Raw genomic sequence first — 27727 nt, forward strand, 5'->3', positions numbered from 1 at the left:
GAGAGGTCTCATTGCTTGTGGAGGAGTCATCACCGTTCTCAGCAACGCCCTGCGCTTTGATCTAGGTAATTTACAACCTCTATTGGGTGAGCGACGTGTTGGTTTGCCTACTCTTAATGCTTGTGGCATGGTCATGAAACTCCAAGGTAGATATTTCAGTCATATTCCTAGAGTTGGGTGTCTTTACCCCTCTCCTCTTCCTAACAACCTATTCTCTATCGAGCAAGGACGCCTGCATTATGATGTGCAGGTAGAGCAAGACCAACCGCATGACCAAGTACCAAAAGACGATGATGAAGTAGAAGAACAAGGAGGAGGACCTGAGCAGGAGGCACATCAACAAAACCCTTACGCCACATATGTCGACGTCTATACACTCGTAGGTACCATCGAAAACCTCTAAAACCTCTCCATCAATCTCTGCCCATGACCTCTGTGATACCATTCAAGATATGACGTCAAGCTTCGACCATTGGTCCAACCAATGGAACTATCCACCACCGCAATGAAGAACAAGAAGGGATTGCAAAAGCCTAAGCTTGGGGATGTCTCCCTGGTGGCAACAACTTCGTGTGTACCAACTCGTTGAAACTCCAAGTGCAGAGTATTTGTAGCAAGCATCTTTTTCCCACAAGTATATGTAGCAAGGGTCTTCTCCCCACTAAGAATTTACCATTCCCATGCAAATTCCATCGAAAATTTTCGGACCCCTGCGTCAAATGTACAAAATCTAGACATTATAGCAACTCATTCCAAGCTGGTAGTTTAGGACCAGAGGGATCTATTCTGAACGCCACATTTGGTGGGAAAGTTTCCAACACCTTAGCGAGCGTATCACTTGTGTGGTGAGCAATATTGTACAAACCTAGATACTGTTTTCGGAAAGTGGCGTTACCTAGCAATTTATCCTCCTAGAACCTTATTTCAGAGTCATCCCTAATGGAGAACGAACCATATGGAAAGAAATATTTCTTATTCGCTATTAGACCAGACGAAAAGTGCGAGTCACCTGGTTTTCAATAAACTAATGGCGAAGCATGTGAGCCTATGTATTTTCTCCTTTAGGATAGTTTACCACACCCCATCTTCAGTAGGAAGCTTAAAATGCCATGTGCAAGGACTGTACTATTGATCTCGAGGTCATGAATCTCCAAGTTCACGTACGAGCCACTTCCCATAATAAAGGAGAAAAGGTCTGAAAGGTGTTCAAGTACAGACACAGATTTTTGGCACATGGGTGCTATGCATCCATAAACCCCAAAATTCGTTGAAATTTCAAATATTGAAAAAAAATCCGAATCCTCCTGGAAACAAAAGATGGTTAGGTATTGTACTCGTATAAAAATGTTTGATCTCGAAATGTTTTCCATCATATCCTGGATGAAAAAAGACAAATTTATGATGAATATAGCATGAATAGTACATGGACATGGGGCTTTTCGGTTTTGTCTTTCTACCTTGTTGTATATAATGATAATTCACTCCCGAATATTTTTTTATACAAGTAAAATACTTGATCATCTTTGGTTCCTCAAAGGATTCGGATTTATTAACCCTTTTTTATTTACTGTTTTTTTCTTTTGGATGTATTGGGTGCCTAGCACCCATGAAGCCATGATCACGAATGTATTTTCCGTCCAAGTAGTACCAGCAAATATTGTCCACAACCCTCCTCTCACGTCCCGCACCTAACCCTCCGAAACCCTAGTCCCATCCCGCCGCCGCCGCCGGCGGTGCCGCCGGGCAAAGGCCATGGGGCGTGGCGGTGGCGGCGGGCTTCCCTCTTGCCGTGGCGGGGACGGCGGCTGGGCACTCTCCTCGAGGCTGCGGCGGGGGACCTCCTGCCTCCCGTGTGATGGCGGGGCGGCGACGGTTGGAGGAAGGAGGGGCGACGGTGGCCATGGTGTTGCGGCCTCCCCTGCCTCCCGTCCGTGGCACACCGGTGGTGGCTGGTGGCGGGATGGTTTGCGCCATCCCCTCCATCTCTCGCCGGTGCGGGGTGGTGACCTTGGGTTTCTCCCGCGGTTCGAGGACGCCCGGGGCAGCAGCCCCGGGTTCGACGGTGGAGGCGGCCTTCTTCTTCGTCGTAGGTGGTCGGCTACGCTGGTAGTCGTGTGTGGGGGATCATGGGATCTCACACAGGTTTCCGGCAATGGTGATCTCGTCCGGGGTGTCATGGCGGCCAGTGAAAACTGAGCCTCGACCTCGGTCTTGGCGGATGATGGCGGCGTCGGTCGATGTCGTTACCTTGTCGAAGGCGTCATCTTTGCCGTCTTGGCACTACACTCGGCTAGTTGGGATGCGCGGCTTCCGGTGAAAACCGTGCTCCGACCTCGGTTGGCGGACGATGGCGACGTGTCGCGCCGCTACCTTCTTGAAGGCATCGTCGTTGCAGTCTGTGATTTTCTCACTCGTGCTACTCCGGGGGAAACCCTAGGTCTGGGTCTCCCGGATCGGACGATGGCGGCGCGGCCTGCGTCGTTCTACCTCTTGAGGCATCGTTTTTGTAGCAGCTGCTGGATGTTGGGGTTTTCGGTGGAGTGGTGTTCATCTACCACATTGTTGGCGCTGAGTCTCAGCGGCATGGTGCTGCAGGGTATCGACGACAGATGCGGGATGATGTATACGTGCAGGATAGTGGAGCCATCCGGCGTCATGGTGGCATCGACGGCATGTCTTGCAAGGTTAATGCGATGATCTCTCTTGAAGATGGAGTCGAGGAAGACGGCGGGAGCAACTCATGTGGCGTGTGCGTTGGCGTGCGCTGAGAGTCTGCTTGACTGGATGTGATTCTCACTTGCTATTGGGCGATTTGGGAAGGCATTTAGTTTTGGATGATGTGAGTTGGTGTATTGTCACCCTCTTCATCCTACTATAGGTATAGTAAGGTTGCTTCGAGATTGATCTTTTGTATTGTTTCTTGTTAGGTTTCGTGAATAATCTAATAAAAAAAGCCGTGTGTGCAGAAGCTGGGGCGACATTTCCCCATTTCGAAAAAAAAGTACAGCATATTGTTCATGAGCTGCCTCGTGAGAGTCCAACCTATGGCATCGTCGCTACACTACAGAGTCCCCACGGATCTCAACTGCCTAGTGAGAGTCCAACGCCACGTTCTCCACTCCCCACTGCGCGCGAGCGACGCCGAGTTGACCTAACCGCCATTCAGCAATCGGTTGAGTTCACCATGCATGTACGCTCCCCCCAGCCCTACCGGTTACCACTTCGCGCCGCTACACGATCGAATCGATCAACGCCAGAAACACACCTCTTTCTATAAGTTCCTCCTCCACACTCATCACTTCTCCTCGCTCCAAGCGATCGATCAAACCGCGCGCTAGTACAGACAGTACACACACATCAGAGCTTCTTCGCCGGGGATCATCTCGGCGTGCCTTCTGCGAGCTGAATCTCCTCATGGCCTTGATGGCGTCTCTGTTGATCCGTATCTCGGCGCTCCTCGTCGCTTTCCTCGCCGTCTGCTGCCCGGCGTCGCTCGCGGCACCGCCGCTGGGGAAGCGGTACAGAGTCGGCGGCCCCGAAGGGTGGCGCGTGCCGCCGCCGGTGGACAAGGAGATGTTCTACGTCAAGTGGGCGTCGCCCATCACCTTCTTCGTCGAGGACTCCATCGGTAATCCATCTGCTACGCGAGCGCTAGCGTGCGAGCGTTTTCGTTCCTTGATTTGTTTTCCAGCTAGGAATTGATAGAACAACGTAACTATCTTCCTGATGTGAATGCATGCAGAGTTCGTGTACAAGAACGACACGGTGATCAAGGTGAGCAAGGCGGGGTACTACCACTGCAACGAGACGGTAGGGGTCGGCACCGGCCCCGTTCCCAAGGACGGCAGCACGCTCTTCCTCCTCGACGCGCCGGGCTTCGCCTACTTCGCCAGCGCCGACCTCGGACACTGCGCCGACGGCCAGAGGCTCATGATCAACGTCCTCGCCGCCGAGCCGCCAGCATCGTCGTTGGCCCCAGCGCAAGCCCCGACAGTGGCGCCATCGCCTCCGCAGCCATCGGCGTCCTCGTTCCCTCCAGGGCCTGGCCCGGCACCGTCCATGGAGTACTCGGCCGCCGCGGGGGGCTCGTTCCTGCCGTCGTTCGCTCGCGCCGTTCTATCAGTTGCAGTGATGGTGCTAGCCGGTTTTGTTTGAGCAAGGTGATCTAGTAGGGCACGTAAACCTATTAGTTAATTAGCTAGTACGGGTAGTTTAATTGTTGATGCGTGACTGTGTGTGATTCAATTGTGATGATCAGGTGCCATTGCCATATCTAGGGCGTGGTTAATGAGGATTAGGTCAGTGATCAAAATCGTTTTGATGTATCCGCGTACTCTGTTCCCTTGTGTTAGTAACAATAACTGTATTTTACATACTCGTGTCTCTGTCTGTTCCATCTAAGAAGCTGAATGCAGACTCGAATTTTAGATGAAAACTGAATCAATCTGGATGTGTTGTACACTTGTACTGTAGTTTCCACCTTTATCTGGGACGAACTGTTTTCTTCCTCGGACTTGCTGTTATCTTTTGACAGTAACCGCGCCACTTGATTAATCAACAGCCAGCCGGAAGAATAGCACAACCTCCATCGTTGCCAGATGCAATAGAGCTGAACCATCGTCCAGCTGGCTTTCAGAACCGAAGAACAAGCCCACTGTAAGCACATTCACTGTGGCGTGTGTTTTCCCTCTATGCCTACAAACTCTAGTCATGGAAATTCTGAAAGCCTAACTAAGTTAGCTGGGCTGAGCACCAGGAAAAAAAATGGACCTAACTTGCATCTCTGATGGACCAGAAAATTCTGCATCCCTGGCCTTACACTGCCGACTTGCGAATCGGCTCAGACGTGCCAAGTTGGTGCACGGAAAGTCGGAAACTATACTTCCTCCAATTCATATTAATTAACTTAACTTTATCTAGATACTACACAAATTTGAATCAATTAATTCGAATCGAAGCGAGTGCGTATCTTCTTTACTCAAGTGGGAAAGACTCGAAGTACAAAGATGACAATGAAAAGGGGGCGATGGACATCGATCGAACCCTTGAGTCAGACTGCCTCCGAGCTGTCAAGACTATGGCGAGTTCAGATCAAGAATCCTCCGCAGGTTGGGCTATGATCAAAGAAGCTAGAGAACTCCTTAGGTTTTATCATGAAATCACTATTAGTAAAGTAGATCACGTGAGCAATGGCGCATCGCATGTGCTGGCGCAATTAGACAAATCAGGTTTCAGTGTGAGTACCTCCGTGATGCAGCTCCTTCCTGCGTGTTGGAGCTGATCACACATGATTGTAAGACTATTTTGCCTAATTAATAAAGCTCATGTATTCCTGTCAAAAAATATTGTACCTATACCATCTCATGGGTATAAAAATTTACCCCCATTTTATCCATGAGTATATAATTTCGCTTGTACCTATACCCAGTAAGTACCATTACTCATTCGGTAGATCAATGATATGTTTGAATTTGGCCTAATATATACGAAGCCTATTTATTTTAACTTAGTCCAATTTTTAAATAAAAATCGCAATGGTTCAGTTGGCTAGGGTAACCGTCTCGTGTGTACAAAAAATTATCCACATTTTACCTACTCCCTTAGTCCCATGGAACATGTTAAAAGTTTATCTACGTTTGAATATATGTATCATTAAATAGCGTCTAGATATATCTAAATTTAGATAAACTTCCGACATGTTTTATAAGATGGAGGGAGTATTTTGCTTGTACCCATACCCGGTGAGTACCGTTACTCATTTGGTAGATCAACTTTAGAACAAATTTATGGTATGACTAATTGTTCTAAAGTTTCTAGTGCATGCTCGTGGTTTCAACGACAGCAACAAAAAGCGATAAACGATGGGGACAAAAAGGCAAAAAAAAAGTTCGTATTAAATTGTCGACCGAGACGTGATGTGCGCTGATATCCCAGCTGACTGGCATACAGGGTTCCGATATTCTTCAGGCCGACCTCGCCGTACGCAGGAGGCAGGACAGCTTCCACGTCATCTGCTTCAAGGAGTCCACACCGCCATGCATGGCTAGCTACCTAGCTCCAGCATCAGCCACACGTCTACAATCTCGCTAGCTAGCTCAGTCATATGGAACCATCAATTAACCATAGAATGTTAGAGGAAAACCACAGTGGAAGTTTGAAACTTTGCTCCACCTTTTCGATGAAGTACTGCCACGGAGCCGACCATATGCATGCCAACTATAGGGTTGCAGATACGGGATCCCGCATATCCCGCAAAAGTCCATATTTAGTTCAAATTGTGCTACGAGATTGGATCCCAACTGTTGAGATTTTTGGGCTAATCGGAAACAGAATCCGCCCCACTTATCATGCCACTTGCAGCCATAATGCCAACTAGTAACTTTCCACACTTGCTAAGGAACTGAAACAAACAAAAAAAAATAAAAAATCTTTTTAATGAACCAGCTACTCCATTCAGATTTCATATCTCGATTCAATTTTAAGCCTAACTTTGACCATGAACGCTACAACTATAAAGGACATGTCACAGAAAGAATATCATTAGATTCTTATTTGAAAAAAGTTTTCAACCATATATTTTTATGAAAAATAAATTATATTTTATTGACTAATTTCATGGTTAAAATTGGACCCAAACCTCGAATGGATCTTACAAACCCATATGGAGGGAATACTACATAACCATTAAACATCGATGGATGCTCAAATCTCTCTGGTTCACTAATGTGTGTTTGCAGTTTTGCATTCATCGGTGACGAAACGCGAGTGGTAGAAAAATTTACCACATGCTACCATTGGTATGGCGAGGCGGGAACAGTTGCAGAGCGAACATTCCGTCCAACTCGATGTTTCCAAGCCAGGAGCATGACCATCCAACTCAATCTTTCTCCATTTCTCCATCCAGCAGCCGGCGTCGGCGGTAGGCGATGTATATGCAGCCGCTTCATCATCGACGTATTGTCGAGATCCACGTGGCGCAGGTGCTCACTCTAGGACTCTAGGTGGAGAGAGGGTGAGTGTCACACAATACTCACTGCAAACGTTGAAACCCCAAACTCGATGCTTATGTGATCACAACGCAATTAGTGCTTCAGAGTTATCTCGTTATCGTTGAGATTATAAATCACCAACAGTTATACGGGCACACCCACTTACTACGATGCATCACACGTCGGAAACGTTCGGGCCTCTCTTGCTGATGTGCCCCCAAATCGTTGACATGATTCTAGCAACATGCTCCTTCTCTGCTGCAGATGAGGGTTTCTACCCGTGTCTAGTGTATAATCGTGTACTCCCTCTGCTCATAATTATTTTGTGTTATGGGTTTAGTCAAAGCTAAACTTTATAAATTTTAACTAAATATTCATAAAAAATATTAACATTCAAAATATAAAATCATTTATATTAGAATCTTCATAGAATATATTTTTATATTATATGCATTGGGTATTATGAATTTTAATATCTTTTCATGTATTTTCGCTCAAACTTTGTAAAGTTTGACTTTGACTAAACGCAGAAGCCTAACTAAATAAAAACAAAAAGAGTACTAGTATGGGTTGCAACGACTCATACATGTACTTTTTTCGAAATGGGGATTAAAACCCCAGCTTTTGCATCATGATGATGTACACAGCCTGTTATTAAGAAGTTATGAGTATAATAGTTATTACAAATCACGCATCACCCAGAATTGATACAAGAATCAACCAAAACATAGTATCACTACACATCAATGTAGCCGCCTATTATGTCAGCAGCTGGCCTGGCACAAGATATCCTGAGCACCATCTGCAGCCGTGTGCATCCACATCGAAGCCATACCATCCCGCTGCCCCTCCGGTGTTTTTTTGTTAAAGATAATATCATTTCTCATACATGTACATACGTAACAAAAGATATATTTCTCTAAAAAGATGTGATTGATTCCCAACCTGCATAGGCTACTCTTCCAAAAAAAAAAAAAAGCATAGTCTTCTAGCATGTTTATTTTCTTCAGTCTCTCGCCTTTGCTACTATGCAGTTATTGGGTTCAATTAGTGAGTGAGCGATATAATTCTGATGTGAAGGACACAATTGAGCCCAATAGAGAAAGTATGTGTAGCCTTAAAGAGAGAAGCAAGCAAGTCTTCACCTAGACGACATGTTCGAGGAGTAAATTGAGGATCAAAGTGGACAAAATAAGAAGAAAGAGTGGCCCTTGATATCACTTTCACGGGAGATACGCTATCACTGATCTTACCATTAACAATCGATGAGACTGTAAATGTAGTTCTTAATTAAGCATCAGATCCTGCGATAATCCCCTCTGTCGACAATTAAAGATTTTGATTAGCCTAGTTGATCATTGATCAACTGCAGATTAGTTTTATTCTCGTGACTAGACCCACTCACCCACTGCCTACTCCATCGATCGCTCACTAGACACCCCCTGCACGTCAATTTATTGCTCGATGTCGACACCGCCACATACTGATTTTCTAATGTTAAGCTATCTTCGATCATCTACCTGAAAATCGATTAAGAAAATGTTGTCTTATTGATGGGGAGAAGGCTTCTTTTAATTGTTTCTTTCCGAGATTTTTTGCTTGTCTTATAAAGACAGCGACGTACGTACAATGTCTTGCCTAGAGCGATCATGCATGGGAACAAGTAGGCGCCGTTCTCCTCCTAAAGTAAAATGAGAAGAAAGATCATTTTTTTTATACCAAAAGGTCGTTGGTTTTGAAGGGAAAAGATCTAAGCTCAGTGCCGCGCACTGGCGCACCATGTATCTTTATCTCAGTAGACTAGCTAAGGGACCTGCTTCCCATGTATGATAAACAAAAAAGACGAAATAATGTATTAACCGTAACACGTATATGTAAATAAAACAACATGTATTTCCATACATATATGTTGCACGTGGATACGAACTTAGTACTTCCTCTAATCAAAACTTTAAATTTAAACTAAATCCATGACAAATACTTATTATGGATCGGGTAGAGTAGTTTTCAGCGGCTTGTCTGCAGATTGTATATTAAATGCACATGATCACTCCTTTGTTTTGTCCGGTAGTATAAGGGTCTGTTCGGTTCTGGGATAGACTGGAATGGAATGGAACCGTTCCATTCCTAGAACCCATTCTTGCGTTCGGTTTGGGGATGGAGTGGAATGGAACGGTTCCTTGGAATGGCATATTCCCTCCAGATGCGGAACCAACCCGTCCGGCCGATTCGGCCGGACCAAGTGGAACGGGTGACTACCACATGCTGATTAATTAAGTTTAGTAATGATTAACCAAGTTTAGCAATAATTAATCAAATTTAGCACTACTTAATCAAGTTTAGCAAATAATTAATCGAGTTTAGACTAATTAATCGGGTGATTATCTCACCCATTCCATTCCATTCTCATCCCATTCCAAAACCGAACACAAGAATGGAACCGTTTTGTGATAAAAAAATTGTCCAAACCGAACACGGGGATGAAACGGTTTCGTGCCAGTGGAATGGAATGGTTCCATTCCATTCCACCCCATCCCCAAACCGAACACACCCTAAAGGAACACATACCCACCTGACTGTCATCTTGCCCTCTGCTAGCCATCTATTTCACAACAATTAGGGGAGAGACAAATATTGGTGGGCTACATCGATAGACAAGTAAGGGTTGATATCAAGGTTATCAGTATCAGTATCCCGATAGGTATCACAGTATCTTATGGATTTACGATATTACTGTTGGCAATCGATACGTATCATGATAATATTTTAATCTACGTTATCTTACTCGTATGCGGTATGTATTATAGTATCTTTACCTGATACAAGGTCAATGTCATATGATCCTATTCCTATGCTAAAAAAAAAAGAAACAGACCGAGAGCATACATGGTAAGACGAAGAAAATGTTTTCTAGGATTAACATGGTGAACTAATTACTTACAGAACGAAGCTGCCATTTGTTTGGGTGAGTTGGGAATAAAAATGGTCTTTTTTTAGAGAGGGTATAAAAATGGTGTTTGTACAAGGAAGCAAGCGGTCAACTAGCCATTTGGGTCTACTGAATTTGAAGTACATGTGCCCCAATCTTTTGTTTTTGTGGGCTTGTAATTAGTTATGCTCATATCATGCATTGGATGTTGGCCTATTTTTTTTTAATGTAAATGCAAATTTTTAACAATTAGCCTCTATGAAAGACAGAATATACTTGAAATTCATCGGAATGAAGTTTTTAATAAATACATATATACTTTTGTTTTGAGAAACACAGTACAAACGTTGATGCTCACATACACGCGCATACACTCACCCCTATGAACGTGCACACACACCCTACCCCTATGAGCACCTCCGGAAGACTGAGCCGGCGGATCGGATCTTGAAATGGACGAAGTCACCATAGAGGTCTTAATGTTGTAATGATACTACAATGCGGTTGTATGATATGATACTGCTGACAAGATAACGATACTGGAAACCTTGGTGGATGCAAAGTTGTGAGCCCGTCTAGCACGGTGACCTATATATGGATTCTTTCTGTTCTTTTGCCCCACCGTCATCTAGTATACGTACCAGTTATCCTGTCTTGGTACTTGTGTTTCATAATTTTGTATTCATCGGAAAAGAGGTTTTTGGCGTGTGCACGTCTATATCAGAGATGATGCACATATTCATTCTTTTATTTATTGTGAAATTTATTACCAGCGCAAAATATTCTAAAGACATAACTCGTGCATTGCCGTCATCCATGCATATATTGCATACACAACAAGTAAATGGTATTTTCAATGGACACCCATATGAATAGACGGAAAAATGTTAGGAATGATCGTGCTGGCCCAATGACAACAGGTGGCCCAATGACAAGTGCGTCTTGGCTATATGGGCTGGCTTATGCATAACTTGAATGGACTGGCACCTACTACCTCAGCAACAACCCTTCGTCTCCTTGATCCACAATAAAAAAAAGTAACAATCCTCAAAAAATAAAAAAAGCTTCTGCTTGAAAAGCATCTACTAACGTACAGTACTTTTCTTTACATGTACTGATCGTGAAGTACATAGTTCTAAAAAAAACCCAAATTATTAAGCTTCCCCTCTAAAACCAACCAAGTTTTAGCTCCTTTAAGAAAAGGTTTATTCCTCAGTTTTTTGGCTAGTTTATTTTACACCTATCTCACAATAATTCAGCCGTCCTAACTTTTTATTGAAATGATGCAAAAGTTTTTAGCTTTCATACAGATATATAGCACCTATTGCAGAGAAGCTTGTCCAACATCGTCTAAGATGGTTCGAGCATATTCAGCGCAGGCATCCATAAGCTTCAGTGCATAGTGGATGGCTAAAATGTGCTAATAATGTCAAGAGAGGACGGGGTAGACCACACTTGACATGGGAGGAGTCCGTAAAGAGAGATATGAAGGACTGGAGTATCACCAAAGAACTAGCCATGGAAAGAGCCGCGTGGAAGCTTGCTATCCATATGCCAGAACCATGAGTTGGTTAAGAGATCTTATGGGTTTCACCTCTAGCCTACCCCAACTTGTTTGGAAATAAAGGCATTGTTGTTGTTTTTTGCACCAGCAATAATCCAGTCCCGACCATCGTCTCTGATTTTCTGCATCAATGCGGATGCATTGAGGATTTGTTGTTGAAGACCCTCATGTTTCACTCCTTCCAAATTTGCTTAGAGATGAGCTTAATGGCGGCTTGGAGGCCCTTTGGTGAGGAGGATGGGGTCGTGGCCAATGACTGCTAGTATTGAGGGACCGGGACCTATCTGAGCCTAGGAGCCAAAGGAGTTGCTGGCATGAAAGGCAATAAGAAGGCATTGTCCAGATCCGTTAGGAATATCTACACCCCTCGTTGTTTTTGATTGACATTTGCAAAGATGACAGGTTGGCTGGTGTGGCCAACCACGTATGGCGACGGTCAGAGGATCACGACCTATTCTGGATGGCCAACCATGTGAAGAAGCGACATTCGTTAGTCCCCGCTCTTCCAAACAATATTCAACAAGGAGGATTGGACGGACCCAAGAAATTGCGCTTTGTAGGCGGAGCTTGTGGAGTAGGTTCCATTTGCATTGGGAGTCTTGGTAACGGTGTCCTCCGACCTAAGGGTTATCGTGACAAGTGCAAGGAGACACCAAAGGTGAACGAACTGGTGATTATTATGCTCGACCGAGAAGTTGTGCTAACTTTTGTCAGTCATTGATGAAGCTAGCTAGCTAAACGAGTCTTGCTAATTTTGGCAGAGAACTACCTGCATGACCATTCCAAACTCGTCGTTTGCTGATTACATTCTTAAAGATCCCAATATAGATGTTGCTAATGGATCTCAATGGTTGGTTAATGGTTAAATCATGAAACGCCGGTGATTGTGTGTTGAATGTAGATGGGCTGCAGCCCAGTAAGACAGCCCATGTAGTCTACAATTTCTGAAATCTCAAGGCCCATCACGTTGGCAGCTTGGGACAGCCTTGGGGGACAAAGTTTAGTCTAACATTGCTAGTTGGGAGAGAGTTGGAGTGGTATATAAGGGTTGTTGTTCTAGTCCTTCCAAGTGAGTAAGAATAGAAGGAGCCCTCGCGCACTCCTCCTCCTCCGCCCGCCCCGCCTCGGCTCGGCACGGCACGTCACGCACGTCGCGTTTCGTGACTCGAGTTCGAGACACACTCAAGGAAGCCTAAATTTTTGCTTGGTGCACCAACTGAGTTGGGTACGTGTCGACCTGCATGTGCATGCTCGCCGCGTGTCCCTGGCTTCCTACGCGTGGCAACGCGGTCGGGTCGGCTCTCCTCCCAGGCTATACAAGGAGAAAGATCAGATCTGGAGAACAGTGCTCTTAGATCTCTCTAGTCCTTCTCTTTCACGAATTTCCTTTTGTCGCGCTACTCTCTAGTCTTCCCCATCCCGGCGACTGCGTGCACAGTCCACCGGGAGAGCAGGCCTCCGAAACCCCGTCCGTTGAGATCCTGCACTGGGAGACGGGCGATAAGGTTTTTGGGGAGCGTCTCGGCGCAACTGCTCGCTGCTGTTCGTGCTCCTCTTCGCCGGTTCGACTGCTTCATCGACGACTCCGACTACACCATGGGCGACATCAACAACTCCCATGGTGGTGCTGCTGGTGCGACCTTCCCGGTCGCTATGTACGTGTTTTTTCTCTCCTACCTTGCACTGCTACTTGTTCCATGTTCAGATCTATTGCATGTGCTTAGTCTGATGTGTGTGGTTAAGTATGCTTGTGCATCTGTAATATTGCTTTCGGTAATTAAACTCACACGAAAATTGCTTAATAATCCAACAATCCAAAAACCTTATATGCTTAGGCAATTTTCACCGTCTGGTTTTGCTGCTGCGCTTAAACCGAGCCCGTTTACGGGTTCTCATTTCAAGAGATGGCAGAATAAGACCCTCTTGTGGCTCCCTTCTATGGGCGTGCACCGAGTTGCGGAAGGTACTCCCAGAGGTCCGCTTACTCCTGAAGAGGATAAAGCGTTCGGGAATGCCACCGTAATCTTTGTGGGTGCCGTCCTAAGTGTGCTTGGAGACAATTTGGTTGATGCTTATCTGCATATCTGAAATGGGAAGGAACTGTGGGATGTACTGGACGCTAAGTTTGGTGCCGCCGATGCCGGAGGTGAACTGTATGCTATGGAGCAGTTCAATGATTACAGAATGGTTGAGAACCGATCTATAGTAGAACAGGCTCATGAGATACAGATCATGGCAAAGGAACTTGAGCTCCTCAAGTGTGTGCTACCGGACAAGTTTGTCGCGGGATACATTGTCGCTAAGCTTCCCCCTTTATGGAGGAACATTGCCACTTCTCTGAAACATCAGAGGCATGAGTTCTCTGTTGAGAATATGATGGGCTCTCTGGATGTTGAGGAGAAGGCGAGGGCAAAAGACAAACACACTAGAGAAACCGAGGGACGTTCTGCTGCCAATATGGTGCAGAAAAATGCCTACAAGTCCAAGGGAAAGAACAAGGGAGTCCCTCAGACCACCAACTTCAAGAAGAAGGGGAAAACGGAGAAGAAAGATCCTTGCTGGGTGTGTGGCGAGATAGGTGATGTCTACGGGAGCTTCTATTCTTGTAGACAGTGTTGGGCCTCCAAGAGCAGAGGTTTGTAGAACAGCAGCAAGTTTCCCTTAAGTGGATCACCCAAGGTTTATCGATCTCAGGGAGGAAGAGGTCAAAGATATCCCTCTCATGCAACCCTGCAACCACAAAGCAAGAAGTCTCTTGTGTCCCCAACACACCTAATAGGTGCACTAGTTCGGCGAAGAGATAGTGAAATACAGGTGGTATGAATAAGCAGTAGCAACGGCACCGGAAAAGTGCTTTGCCCAGGACGAGTAAACAAGCGAGTAGTAACGCAGCAGTAGTAACGCAGAGAAACAAGTAAACAAGCAGCGATAGCGATATTTAGGAACAAGGCCTAGGGATTAGACTTTCACTAGTGGACACTCTCAACATTGATCACATAACGGAATAGATAAATGCATACTCTACACTCTTGTTGGATGATGAACACATTGCGTAGGATTACACGAACCCTCAATGCCGGAGTTAACAAGCTCCACAATTCAATGTTCATATTTAAATAACCTTAGAGTGCATGAAAGATCAACACGACTAAACCAAGTACTAACACAAAGCATGCACACTCGTCACCTTCACACTATGTAGGAGGAATAGATCATATCAATACTATCATAGCAATAGTTAACTTCACAATCTACAAGAGATCATGATCATAGCATACGCCAAGTACTAACACGGATGCACACACTGTCACCATTACACCGTGCAGGAGGAATAAACTACTTTAATAACATCACTAGAGTAGCACATAGATAAATTGTGATACAAAACACATTGCAATCATAAAGAGATATAAATAAGCACTTCACTACGCCATTCAACAGTGAATAAGTATTCTGTGAAATATAGCCTAAGAGACCCACACGGTGCACACACTGTCACCTTTACACACGTGGAACAAGGAGTCTCCGGAGATCACATGAGTAAAATTCACTTGACTAGCATAACGACATCTAGATTACAAGCATCATCATATGAATCTCAATCATGTAAGGCAGCTCATGAGATTATTGTATTGAAGTACATAGGAGAGAGATGAACCACATAGCTACCGGTACAGCCCCGAGCCTCGATGGAGAACTACTCCCTCCTCATGGGAGACACCAGCGTTGATGGAGATGGCGGTGGTGTCGATGGAGGAGCCTTCCGGGGGCACTTCCCCGCTCCGGCAGGGTGCCGGAACAGAGACTCATGTCCTCCAGATCTTGGCTTCGCGATGGCGGCGGCTCTGGAAGGTTTTCCGTATCGTGGTTCTTCGTATCAGGGTTTTCGCGACTGAGGCTTTAAATAGGCGGAAGGGCAGCCTCGGAGGGGGCCTGGGGGGCCCACACTATAGGGCGGCGCGCCCCCCCCCCCTCTGGCCGCGCCAGGGTGTGGTGTGGGGCCCCCAGGGCTTCCCTCTGGCGGCTCTCGGGTGTTCTGGAAGGCTCCGGGAAAAATAGGGACATGGGTCTTGATTTCGTCCAATTCCGAGAATATTTCGTTACTAGGATTTCGAAACCAAAAACAGCGAAAAACAGAGAATCGGCTCTTCGGCATCTTGTTAATAGGTTAGTTCCGGAAAATGCACGAATATGACATAAAGTGTGCATAAAACATGTAGGTATCATCAATAATATGGCATGGATCATAAGAAATTATCGATACGTCGGAGACGTATCAAGCATCCCCAAGCTTAGTTTCGCTCGTCCCGAGCAGGTAAAACGATAACAAAGATAATTTCTGAAGTGACATGCCATCATAACCTTGATCATACTATTTGTAAACATATGTAATGAATGCAGCGATCAAAACAATGGTAATGACATGAGTAAACAAGTGAATCATAAAGCAAAGACTTTTCATGAATAGTACTTCAAGACAAGCATTAATAAGTCTTGCATAAGAGTTAACTCATAAAGCAATAAATCAAAGTAAAGGTATTGAAGCAACACAAAGGAAGATTAAGTTTCAGCGGTTGCTTTCAACTTGTAACATGTATATCTCATGGATAATTGTCAACATAGAGTAATATAACAAGTACAATATGCAAGTATGTAAGAATCAATGCACAGTTCACACAAGTGTTTGCTTCTTGAGGTGGAGAGAAATAGGTGAACTGACTCAACATAAAAGTAAAAAGAATGGTCCTTCAAAGAGGAAAGCATCGATTGCTATATTTGTGCTAGAGCTTTTATTTTGAAAACATGAAACAATTTTGTCAACGGTAGTAATAAAGCATATGAGTTATGTAAATTATATCTTACAAGTTGCAAGTCTCATGCATAGTATACTAATAGTGCCCGCACCTTGTCCTAATTAGCTTGGACTACCGGATCTTTGCAATACACATGTTTTAACCAAGTGTCACAATGGGGTACCTCCATGCCGCCTGTACAAAGGTCTAAGGAGAAAGCTCACATTTTGGATTTCTCGCTTTTGATTATTCTCAACTTAGACATCCATACCGGGACAACATGGACAACAGATAAAGGACTTCTCTTTAATGCATAAGCATGTGGCAACAATTATTATTCTCATATGAGATTGAGGATATATGTCCAAAACTGAAACTTCCACCATGAATCATGGCTTTAGTTAGCGGCCCAATGTTCTTCTCTAACAATATGCATGCTCCAACCATTAAGGTGGTAGATCTCTCTTACTTCGGACAAGACGGACATGCATAGCAACTCACATGATATTCAACAAAGAATAGTTGATGGCGTCCCCGTAAGCATGGTTATCGCACAACAAGCAACTTAATAAGAGATAAAGTGCATAAGTACATATTCAATACCACAATAGTTTTTAAGCTATTTGTCCCATGAGCTATATATTGCAAAGGTGAATGATGGAATTTTAAAGGTAGCACTCAAGCAATTTACTTTGGAATGGCGGACAAATACCATGTATTAGGTAGGTATGGTGGACACAAATGGCATAGTGGTTGGCTCAAGTATTTTGGATGCATGAGAAGCATTCCCTCTCGATACAAGGTTTAGGCTAGCAAGGTTATTTGAAACAAACACAAGGATGAACGGTGCAGCAAAGCTCACATAAAAGACATATTGTAAACATTATAAGACTCTACACCGTCTTCCTTGTTGTTCAAAACTCAATACTAGATGTTATCTAGACTCGAGAGAAACCAAATATGCAAACCAAATTAGCAAGCTCTAAGTGTTTCTTCATTAATGGGTGCAAAGTATATGATGCAAGAGCTTAAACATGAGCACAACAATTGCCAAGTATCAAATTATCCAAGACATTTTAGAGTTACTACATGTAGCATTTTCCAATTCCAACCATATAACAAATTAACGAAGAAGAAACTTCGCCATGAATACTATGAGTAGAGCCTAGGGACATACTTGTCCATATGCTACAGCGGAGCGTGTCTCTCTCCCATAAAGTGAATGCTAGGATCCATTTTATTCAAACAAAACAAAAAACAAACCGACACTCCAAGCAAAGTGCATAAGATGTGACGGAATAAAAATATAGTTTCAGGGGAGGAACCTGATAATGTTGTCGATGAAGAAGGGGATGCCTTGGGCATCCCTAAGCTTAGACGCTTGAGTCTTCTTAGAATATGCAGGGTGAACCACCGGGGCATCCCCAAGCTTAGAGCTTTCACTCTCCTTGATCATATTGCATCATACTCCTCTCTTGATCCTTGAAAACTTCCTCCACACCAAACTCGAAACAACTCATTAGAGGGTTAGTGCACAATAAAAATTAACATGTTCAGAGGTGACACAATCATTCTTAACACTTCTGAACATTGCATAAAGCTACTGGACATTTAATGGATCAAAGAAATTCATCCAACATAGCAAAAGAGGCAATGCGAAATAAAAGGCAGAATCTGTCAAAACAGAACAGTCCGTAAAGATGGATTTTATTAGGCCACCAGACTTGCTCAAATGAAAATGCCCAAATTGAATGAAAGTTTCGTACATATCTGAGGATCATGCACGTAAATTGGCTTAATTTTCTGAGTTACCTACAGAGAATTAGACCCAGATTCGTGACAGCAAAGAAATCTGTTTCTGCGCAGTAATCCAAATCTAGTATCAACCTTTCTATCAACGACTTTACTTGGCACAACAAAACACAAAACTAAGATAAGGAGAGGTTGCTACAGTAGTAAACAACTTCCAAGACACAAATATAAAACAAAGTACTGTAGCAAAATAACACATGGGTTATCTCCCAAAAAGTTCTTTTCTTTATAGCCATTAAGATGGGCTCAGCAGTTTTAATGATGCACTCGCAAGAGATAGTATGTGAAGCAAAAGAGAGCATCAAGAGGCAAATTCAAAACACATTTAAGTCTAACATGCTTCCTATGCATAGGAATCTTGTAAATAAACAAGTTCATGAGGAGCAAAGTAACAAGCATAGGAAGATAAAACAAGTGTAGTTTCAAAAATTTCAGCACATAGAGAGGTGTTTTAGTAACATGAAAATTTCTACAACCATATTTTCCTCTCTCATAATAACTTTCAGTAGCAACATGAGCAAACTCAACAATATAACTATCACATAAAGCATTCTTATCATGAGTCTCATGCATAAAATTATTACTCTCCACATAAGCATAATCAATTTTATTAGTTGTAGTGGGAGCAAATTCAACAAAGTAGCTATCATTATTATTCTCATCAAGTGTAGGAGGCATAGTATAATCACAACAAAATTTACTCTCCATAGTAGGTAGCACCAAAAGACCACTATCATTATAATCATCATAAATAGGAGGCAAAGTATCATCAAAGAAAATTTTCTCCTCAATGCTTGGGGAATTAAAAAGATCATGAAAACCAGCTTCCCCAAGCTTAGAACTTTCTATATCAATATCAACAATGGTGTTCAAAGCGTTCATACTAATATTACTACCAGCATGCAAATAAGATTTCATAGGTTTTCTAATTTTCGCATCAAACCATCCATGTCTTAAATCAGGAAATAGAATAAGAAGCTCATTGTTGTCCATTATGCCAAACTAGTGTAAACAAGAAACAAAAAGATGCAATTGCAGGATCTAAAGGAAATAGCTTCGAGCACACACACGACGGCGCCGTAAAAGTACTTTACCCGGGACCGGAGTATGAGTGCCTTTTACCTTTCCTCCCCGGCAACGGCGCTGTAAAAATAGCTTGATGTCTACGGGAGCTTCTATTCTTGTAGACAGTGTTGGGCCGCCAAGAGCGAGAGGTTTGTAGAACAGCGAGCAAGTTTCCCTTAAGTGGATCACCCAAGGTTTATCGATCTCAGGGAGGAAGAGGTCAAATATATCCCTCTCATGCAACCCTGCAACCACAAAGCAAGAAGTCTCTTGTGTCCCCAACACACCTAATAGGTGCACTAGTTCGGCGAAGAGATAGTGAAATACAGGTGGTATGAATAAGCAGTAGCAACGGCACAAGAAAAGTGCTTTGCCCAGGACAGTAAACAAGCAGTAGTAACGCAGCAGTAGTAACGCAGTAAAACAGTAAACAAGCAGCGATAGTAGTATTTAGGAACAAGGCCTAGGGATCAGACTTTCACTAGTGGACACTCTCAACATTGAACACATAACAGAATAGATAAATGCATACTCTACACTCTTGTTGGATGATGAACACATTGCGTAGGATTACACGAACCCTCAATGCCGGAGTTAACAAGCTCCACAATTCAATGTTCATATTTAAATAACCTTAGAGTGCATGAAAGATCAACACGACTAAACCAAGTACTAACACAAGCATGCACACTCGTCACCTTCACACTATGTAGGAGGAATAGATCATATCAATACTATCATAGCAATAGTTAACTTCACAATCTACAAGAGATCATGATCATAGCATACGCCAAGTACTAACACGGATGCACACACTGTCACCATTACACCGTGCGAGGAGGAATAAACTACTTTAATAACATCACTAGAGTAGCACATAGATAAATTGTGATACAAAACACATTGCAATCATAAAGAGATATAAATAAGCACTTCACTACGCCATTCAACAAGTGAATAAGTATTCTGTGAAATATAGCCTAAGAGACCCACACGGTGCACACACTCGTCACCTTTACACACGTGGGACAAGGAGTCTCCGGAGATCACATGAGTAAAATTCACTTGACTAGCATAACGACATCTAGATTACAAGCATCATCATATGAATCTCAATCATGTAAGGCAGCTCATGAGATTATTGTATTGAAGTACATAGGAGAGAGATGAACCACATAGCTACCGGTACAGCCCCGAGCCTCGATGGAGAACTACTCCCTCCTCATGGGAGACACCGAGCTGATGATGAGGTGGAGATGGCGGTGGTGTCGATGGAGGAGCCTTCCGGGGCACTTCCCCGCTCCGGCAGGGTGCCGGAACAGAGACTCCTGTCCCCCAGATCTTGGCTTCGCGATGGCGGCGGCTCTGGAAGGTTTTCCGTATCGTGGTTCTTCGTATCAGGGTTTTCGCGACGGAGGCTTTAAATAGGCGGAAGGGCAGCCTCGGAGGGGGCCTGGGGGGCCCACACTATAGGGCGGCGCGGCCCCCCCTCTAGCCGCGCCAGGGTGAGGTCTGGGGCCCCCGTGGCTTCCCTCCGGCGGCTCTCGGGTGTTCGGAAGGCTCCGGGAAAAATAGGGACCCGGGTCTTGATTTCGTCCAATTCCGAGAATATTTCGTTACTAGGATTTCGAAACCAAAAACAAGCAGAAAACGACAGAACTGGCTCTTCGGCATCTTGTTAATAGGTTAGTTCCAGAAAATGCACGAATATGACATAAAGTGTGCATAAAACATGTAGGTATCATCAATAATATGGCATGGATCATAAGAAATTATCGATACGTTGGAGACGTATCAATAGGCCATTGGGCTAATCGCTGTCCACAACGCAAAGGAAAGAAAGGTCAGGTTGGACAGAACTCAAATTCTGTCAACATGATCATTGGCAACACAGAGGAAGGAACTACAAGGTATGGTAATATATTACCTACTGTTCTTTCGGTGTTTCAGCCCATGGAATGGTGGGTTGATACAGGTGTCAATGTTCATGTGTGTGCTGACATCTCCATGTTTACCTCTTATCAGGCCCGAGGTTCCTCAGTAATGATGGGGAATGGGTTACATGCTACTATTCGTGGTGTTGGCACGGTAGATCTGAAGTTTACTTCGGGAAAGATCGTGCAACTGAAGAACGTGCTGCATGTCCCTTCTATCAAGAAGAATCTCGTTAGTGGCTCCCGTCTTATGAAAGATGGGTTTAAGTTGGTGTTTGAGTCCAATAAAGTTGTACTGTCTAAGTATGGAACTTTTGTTGGAAAGGGCTATGAATGTGAGGGAATGTTTCACTTCTCTCTAGAAGACTTCTGTGATAATGTTGTGAACCATGTAAGCACTAGTGTTAATGAAACTAATGTTTGGCATTCACGACTTTGTCATGTTAATTTCGGTTGTATGACGCGGCTTGCTGATATGAGTTTAATTCCGAAATTCACCTTTGTCAAAGGCTCTAAATGACATGCTTGTGTGCAAGCAAAGCAGCCTCGCAAGCCTCACAAGCCTGCGAAGGAAAGAAACTTGGCACCACTAGAGCTCATACATTCAGATCTATGTGAGATGAATGGTGAGTTGACAAGAGGTGGAAAGAAATATTTCATGACTTTGATTGATGATTCCACTAGGTATTGTTATGTGTATCTACTGAAAACTAAAGATGAGGCTCTTGATTTCTTTAAAATCTATAAGGCTGAAGTTGAGAATCAACTTGAAACAAAGATAAAAGGGTTCGGTCCGATCGTGGTGGAGAGTACTTTTCTAATGAGTTCAATTTATTCTCGTGCGGAACATGGTATAATCCATGAGAGGACGCCTCCCAATTCCCCACAATCCAATGGGATTGCGGAAAGGAAAAACCGTACTCTAACGGATTTGGTTAACGCCATGTTAGATGTTTCGGGTTTATCCAAGGAATGGTGGGGGGAGGCTATATTGACTTCGTGTCATGTCCTAAACCGTGTTCCAACCAAGAATAAAGAGATTACCCCTTATGAGGAATGGGAAAAGAAAAGTTCATCACTCTCCTACCTACGAACTTGGGGCTGCTTGGCTAAAGTGAATTTGCCAATCACCAAGAAGCGAAAGCTTGGACCAAAAACCGTGGACTGTGTCTTTCTTAGCTATGCTGCCCATAGCATTTCTTATAGATTTCTTGTGGTGAAATCTGGAGTGGACGACATGAATGTTGGAACCATCTTTGACTCAAGAGATGCTACATTCTTTGAGGATATATTTCCTATGAGAGATATACATGGCATGTCTAGTTGGGAATCTGATCCAATACATGAAACTCCTATGGAGTCCGATGAGGAATCTGATGATGAGAGTTCAGATTCGATGAAGATGACAATGAAGCTCCCACAAGGAGTAAGAGACAAAGGACTGCAAAGTCTTTTGGTAATGATTTCATTGTGTATCTTGTGGATGATACTCCCACTACCATTTCAGAAGCTCTCGCATCTCCTGATGCAGACTACTGGAAGGAAGCGGTTCAAAGCGAGATGGATTCCATCTTGGCTAATGGAACGTGGGAGTTAACTGAACGACCTTATGGGTGTAAACCTGTAGGATGTAGATGGGTATTTAAGAGGAAGCTTCGAGCTGATGGTACTACTGAGAAGTACAAAGCTCGGCTTGTAGCCAAAGGCTATACCCAAAAGGAAGGCGAAGATTTCTTCGATACCTACTCACCTGTGGCTAGATTGACCACCATTCGAGTACTACTGTCATTGGCTGCCTCACTCGGTCTTCTCGTTCATCAAATGGATGTTAAGACGGCTTTGCTAAATGGAGAGCTGGACGAGGAAATTTACATGGAACGGCCCGATGGTTTCGTACTACAAGGTCAAGAAACAAAGGTGTGTAAATTAAAGAAATCTTTGTATGGTCTAAAACAAGCACCCAAACAATGGCATGAGAAGTTTGAAAGAACTTTGGCATCTGTGGGCTTTGTTGTTAATGAAGTCGACAAATGTGTGTTTTACCGCCATGGTGGGGGTGAGAGAGTTGTCCTATGCTTGTATGTGGATGACATACTAATTCTGGGGACAAGTCTCAAAGTGATTGAGGAGGTAAAAACCTTCTTATCTCAGTGTTTCGAGATGAAAGATCTTGGAGAAGCTGATGTTATATTGAACATCAAGTTATTGAGAGATAAGAATAATGGGATTACACTTGTGCAATCTCATTATATTGAGAAGGTGTTGAGCAGATTTGGCTATGCTGAGTGCAAATCCTCTCTCACACCTTATGATCCTAGTGTCTTGCTTCGAAATAATGAAAAGGCAACTAAAGATCAATTAAGATACTTGATACGTCTCCGACGTATCGATAATTTCTTATGTTCCATGCCACATTATTGATGATATCTACATGTTTTATGCACACTTTATGTCATATTCGTGCATTTTCTGGAACTAACCTATTAACAAGATGCCGAAGAGCCGATTCTTTGTTTTCTGCTGTTTTTGGTTTCAGAAATCCTAGTAACGAAATATTCTTGGAATTGGACGAAATCAACGCCCAGGGTCCTATTTTTCCACGAAGCTTCCAGAAGACCGAAGAGGAGTCGAAGTGGGGCCACGAGGCGCCGCCACACTAGGGCGGCGCGGCCCAGGCCCTGGCCGCGCCGACCTGTGGTGTGGGGCCCTCGTGTGGCCCCCGCGTTGCCCTTCCGCCTACATAAAGCCTCCGTCGCGAAACCCCCGAGTACCGAGAGCCACGATACGGAAAACCTTGCGAGACGCCGCCGCCAATCCCATCTCGGGGGATTCCGGAGATCTCCTCGGCACTCTGCCGGAGAGGGGATTCATCTCCCGGAGGACTCTTCACCGCCATGGTCGCCTCCGGAGTGATGAGTGAGTAGTTCACCCCTGGACTATGGGTCCATAGCGGTAGCTAGATGGTTGTCTTCTCCTCATTGTGCTTCATTGTTGGATCTTGTGAGCTGCCTAACATGATCAAGATCATCTATCCGTAATTCTATATGTTGTGTTTGTCGGGATCCGATGGATAGAGAATACTATGTTATGTTAATTATCAAGTTATTACCTATGTGTTGTTTATGATCTTGCATGCTCTCCGTTATTAGTAGAGGCTCGGCCAAGTTTTGCTCTTAACTCCAAGAGGGAGTATTTATGCTCGATAGTGGGTTCATGCCTCCATTGATATACGGGACGAGTGACGAAAGTTCTAAGGTTGTGGATGTGCTGTTGCCACTAGGGATAAAACATTGATGCTATGTCTAAGGATGTAGTTGTTGATTACATTACGCACCATACTTAATGCAATTGTCCGTTGTTTTGCAACTTAATGCTGGAAGGGGTTCGGATGATAACTCTGAAGGTGGACTTTTTAGGCATAGATGCATGTTTGGATGGCGGTCTATGTACTTTGTCGTAATGCCCAATTAAATCTCACTATATTTATCATGACATGTATGTGCATTGTTATGCCCTCTCTATTTGTCAATTGCCCGACTGTAATTTGTTCACCCAACATGCTTTTATCTTATGGGAGAGACACCTCTAGTGAACTGTGGACCCCGGTCCATTCTTTTATACTGAAATACAAATCTGCTGCAATACTTGTTCTTTACTGTTTTCTGCAAACAATCATCTTCCACACAATACGGTTAACCCTTTGTTATAGTGATGGCGTGTAACTCACACGTTCGTTGGGAACCCCAAGAGGAAGGTATGATGCGCATAGCAGCAAGTTTTCCCTCAGAAAGAAACCAAGGTTTATCGAACCAGGAGGAGCCAAGAAGCACGTTGAAGGTTGATGGCGGCGGGATGTAGTGCGGCGCAACACCGGAGATTCCGGCGCCAACGTGGAACCTGCACAACACAACCAAAGTACTTTGCCCCAACGAAACAGTGAGGTTGTCAATCTCACCGGCTTGCTGTAACAAAGGATTAACCGTATTGTGTGGAAGATGATTGTTTGCAGAGAAAACAATAAAGAACAAGTATTGCAGCAGATTTGTATTTCGATGATAAAGAATGGACCGGGGTCCACAGCTTCACTAGAGGTGTCTCTCCCATAAGATAAAAGCATGTTGGGTGAACAAATTACGGTCAGGCAATTGACAAATAGAGAGGGCATAACAATGCACATACATGTCATGATAAGTACAGATGAGATTTAATTGGGCATTACGACAAAGTACATAGACCGCCATCCAACCGCATCTATGCCTAAAAAGTCCACCTTCGAGTTATCATCCGAACCCTTCCAGTATTAAGTTGCTACCAACAGACAATTGCATTAAGTATGGTGCGTAATGTAATCAACAACTACATCCTCGGACATAGCATCAATGTTTTATCCCTAGTGGCAACAGCACAACACAACCTTAGGGGTTTCTGTCACTCCCCAGGTGTCAATGCGGGCATGAACCCACTATCGAGCATAAATACTCCCTCTTGGAGTTACTAGCATCAACTTGGCCGAGCCTCTACTAATAACGGAGAGCATGCAAGATCATAAACAACACATAGGTAATAACTTGATAATTAACATAACATGGTATTCTCTATCCATCGGATCCCGACAAACACAACATATAGCATTACGGATAGATGATCTTGATCATGTTAGGCAGCTCACAAGATCCAACAATGAAGCACAATGAGGAGAAGACAACCATCTAGCTACTGCTATGGACCCATAGTCCGGGTGAACTACTCACTCATCACTCCGGAGGCGACCATGGCGGTGTAGAGTCCTCCGGGAGATGAATCCCTCTCCGGCGAGGTGCCGAGGAGATCTCCGTAATCCCCCGAGATGGGATTGGCGGCGGCGGCGTCTCGATAGGTTTTCCGTATCGTGGTTCTTCGCATCGGGGTTTCGCGACGGAGGCTTTAAGTAGGCGGAAGGGCAACGTGGGGGCACACGAGGGCCCCACACCACAGGTCGGCGCGGCCAAGACCCGGGCCGCGCCGCCCTATGGTGGCGGCCCCTCGTGGCCCCACTTCGACTCCTCTTCGGTCTTCCGGAAGCTTCGTTGCAAAATAGGACCCCAGGTCTTGATTTCGTCCAATTCCGAGAATATTTCGTTACTAGGATTTCTGAAACCAAAAACGGCAGAATAAGCAATCGGCTCTTCGGCATCTTGTTAATAGGTTAGTTCCGAAAAATGCACGAATATGACATAAAGTGTGCATAAAACATGTAGGTATCATCAATAATATGGCATGGAACATAAGAAATTATCGATACGTTGGAGACGTATCAGCATCCCCAAGCTTAGTTCCGCTCGTCCCGAGCGGGTAAAACGATAACAAAGATAATTTCTGAAGTGACATGCCATCATAACCTTGATCATACTATTTGTAAACATATGTAATGAATGCAGCGATCAAAACAATGGTAATGACATGAGTAAACAAGTGAATCATAAAGCAAAGACTTTTCATGAATAGTACTTCAAGACAAGCATCAATAAGTCTTGCATAAGAGTTAACTCATAAAGCAATAAATCAAAGTAAAGGTATTGAAGCAACACAAAGGAAGATTAAGTTTCAGCGGTTGCTTTCAACTTGTAACATGTATATCTCATGGATAATTGTCAACATAGAGTAATATAACAAGTGCAATATGCAAGTATGTAGGAATCAATGCACAGTTCACACAAGTGTTTGCTTCTTGAGGTGGAGAGAGATAGGTGAACTGACTTAACATAAAAAGTAAAAGAAAGGTCCTTCAAAGAGGAAAGCATCGATTGCTATATTTGTGTTAGAGCTTTTATTTTGAAAACATGAAACAATTTTGTCAACGGTAGTAATAACGCATATGAGTTATGAAAATTATATCTTACAAGTTGCAAGCCTCATGCATAGTATACTAATAGTGCCCGCACCTTGTCCTAATTAGCTTGGACTACCGGATTATTGCAATACACATGTTTTAACCATGTGTCACAATGGGGTACCTCCATGCCGCCTGTACAAAGGTCTAAGGAGAAAGCTCGCATTTTGGATTTCTCGCTTTTGATTATTCTCAACTTAGACATCCATACCGGGACAACATGGACAACAGATAATGGACTCCTCTTTAATGCATAAGCATTTGGCAACAATTATTATTCTCATATGAGATTGAGGATATATGTCCAAAACTGAAACTTCCACCATGGATCATGGCTTTAGTTAGCGGCCCAATGTTCTTCTCTAACAATATGCATGCTCCAACCATTAAGGTGGTAGATCTCTCTTACTTCGGACAAGACGGACATGCATAGCAACTCACATGATATTCAACAAAGAATAGTTGATGGCGTCCCCGAAGCATGGTTATCGCACAACAAGCAACTTAATAAGAGATAAAGTGCATAAGTTCATATTCAATACCACAATAGTTTTTAAGCTATTTGTCCCATGAGCTATATATTGCAAAGGTGAATGATGGAATTTTAAAGGTAGCACTCAAGCAATTTACTTTGGAATGGCGGATAAATACCATGTAGTAGGTAGGTATGGTGGACACAAATGGCATAGTGGTTGGCTCAAGGATTTTGGATGCATGAGAAGTATTCCCTCTCGATACAAGGTTTAGGCTAGCAAGGTTATTTGAAACAAAC

General features: G+C 43.8%; 1 protein-coding gene across 1 annotated transcript; it reads left to right on the top strand.

Moving 5' to 3' along the window:
* The first annotated feature begins 3414 nt into the window (after positions 1-3414).
* LOC124689963 (early nodulin-55-1-like) lies at positions 3415-4155 on the top strand. The gene is made up of 2 exons (XM_047223413.1): positions 3415-3628; positions 3743-4155. Exons 1-2 carry the CDS (start codon positions 3415-3417, stop codon positions 4153-4155), a joined length of 627 nt encoding a protein of 208 aa, XP_047079369.1.
* The last annotated feature ends 23572 nt before the right edge of the window (positions 4156-27727 follow it).

The sequence above is a fragment of the Lolium rigidum genome, chromosome 2 (assembly GCF_022539505.1).
Source record: "Lolium rigidum isolate FL_2022 chromosome 2, APGP_CSIRO_Lrig_0.1, whole genome shotgun sequence".
NCBI classification, from domain to species: Eukaryota; Viridiplantae; Streptophyta; class Magnoliopsida; order Poales; family Poaceae; genus Lolium; species Lolium rigidum.